This window comes from Rhincodon typus, chromosome 49 (genome assembly GCF_021869965.1).
Source record: "Rhincodon typus isolate 14 chromosome 49, sRhiTyp1.1, whole genome shotgun sequence".
NCBI lineage: Eukaryota > Metazoa > Chordata > Chondrichthyes > Orectolobiformes > Rhincodontidae > Rhincodon > Rhincodon typus.
In genome coordinates this window covers 3,898,790-3,900,074 of record NC_063380.1, presented here as the reverse complement: position 1 = coordinate 3,900,074, position 1,285 = coordinate 3,898,790, and the positions used below count along the sequence as shown (strand labels likewise).

Sequence of the window (1,285 nt, the reverse complement as noted above, 5' to 3'; positions counted from 1 at the left end):
GGGGGGGGACGGGGGGGTCAGTATGGTCAGGTTGGACCGTAGAGTCATTCAGCACAGAAACAGACCCGATGACTCTGTAAACAGTCCAACATACGGCATCTTGTTGAATGACTTGTAAAAATCCCGAATATATTACATTAGCTGTCTATTCTGCTTGTCAGCCTCCTCAGGAATTCCAGCGAATGTGATTTACCCTTGGTCAGGGCTGTGCTGACTTTGCCTTATCACTCTACGTATCTGTAAAACGCTCTGCTATCGTATTCTTTGCAACACATTTGGTTCGCCGCTCGATAATTGTGTGTATTTTATTTTTCCACTTGCCCTTGCCTTTTTCAAATTGGGGCATGCCTCTTGGCAGTTTTCCAACCCTGTGGGACGTTTCCACGCTCTTCAGGATTCCTGGAATATTTCGAACGTCCCCAGCTGCTCTGTTCCCCGGTGGGGGGCGCTATTAAGGAGCGACTATCAGAGTGACAAGAGCCCAGCCTAGGTTGATCCCAAATACACGCACACGCGTGCACACACCACAGGGCAGGGCGATGACCCATCCAAGCTGAGTTAGTCTCTGTTCTCGCTCTCCCCCCCCACCACCCCCGGGGTTGTGCTGGGGTGGGGGGTGCAGGGGAGAGCGAAATTGTGTCGCGATTTGTGTTCAAAGCCGGGCCGAGTTGCCCGTGTTTTTTGGCCTTTGGGGCCAAGGACGTCGATTTGAGGGTGTTCCTTACTCGTGTCTCTGCAGCTCTCGGTGCGCCTGACACCCACGACGATGCTGTACGCCGGGAAATCCCCCGATGGATCGCACGTTCTGGTACGTGAGTTACCTCTCTCTCCTGCTGCCCCTCTCTCCCTCCCTCCTTCCCGCTGCCCCTGTCCCTCCCACTAGCAGTAAGGGAGCACATAACAGGATGAATGAAAACGTGAGTGCATGCCCACTGTCAGGGGAGAGTGGGTGGGACATTACAGGGAGACCGGGGAGTGAAGGAATTAGACTGGGTGGGATATTAAAGGGAGCAGAGAGTGACGGGGGTCGGGGGAGAACGGGATTAGACTGGGTGGGATATTAAAGGGTTGGGGAGGGAAGAGTGGGATTAGACTGGGTGGGATATTATAGGGTGTGGGAGTGAGGGGCGAGAGTGGGATGAGACTGGGTAGGATATTAAAGGGAGCGGGGAGTGACAGGTGTGGGGGGAGAATGGGATTCGACTGGGTGGGATATTAAAGGGAGCGGGGGGAGAGAGTGAGCGGGATTAGTCTGGGTGGGATATTAAAGGGAGCGGGGGGAGAG

The 1,285-nt window shown here is 54.5% G+C and overlaps 1 protein-coding gene across 1 annotated transcript in view; it reads left to right on the top strand.

The window, feature by feature from the left end:
- The window catches only part of LOC109924425 (3-methyl-2-oxobutanoate dehydrogenase [lipoamide] kinase, mitochondrial-like), a 12,222-nt gene that overhangs the window by 2,341 nt on the left and 8,596 nt on the right, over positions 1–1,285 (top strand). Inside the window, exon 2 of the mRNA XM_048620919.1 lies at positions 740–808. Coding sequence (XP_048476876.1) covers positions 740–808 — 69 coding nt within the window. The remainder of the gene's footprint in view (positions 1–739; positions 809–1,285) is intronic.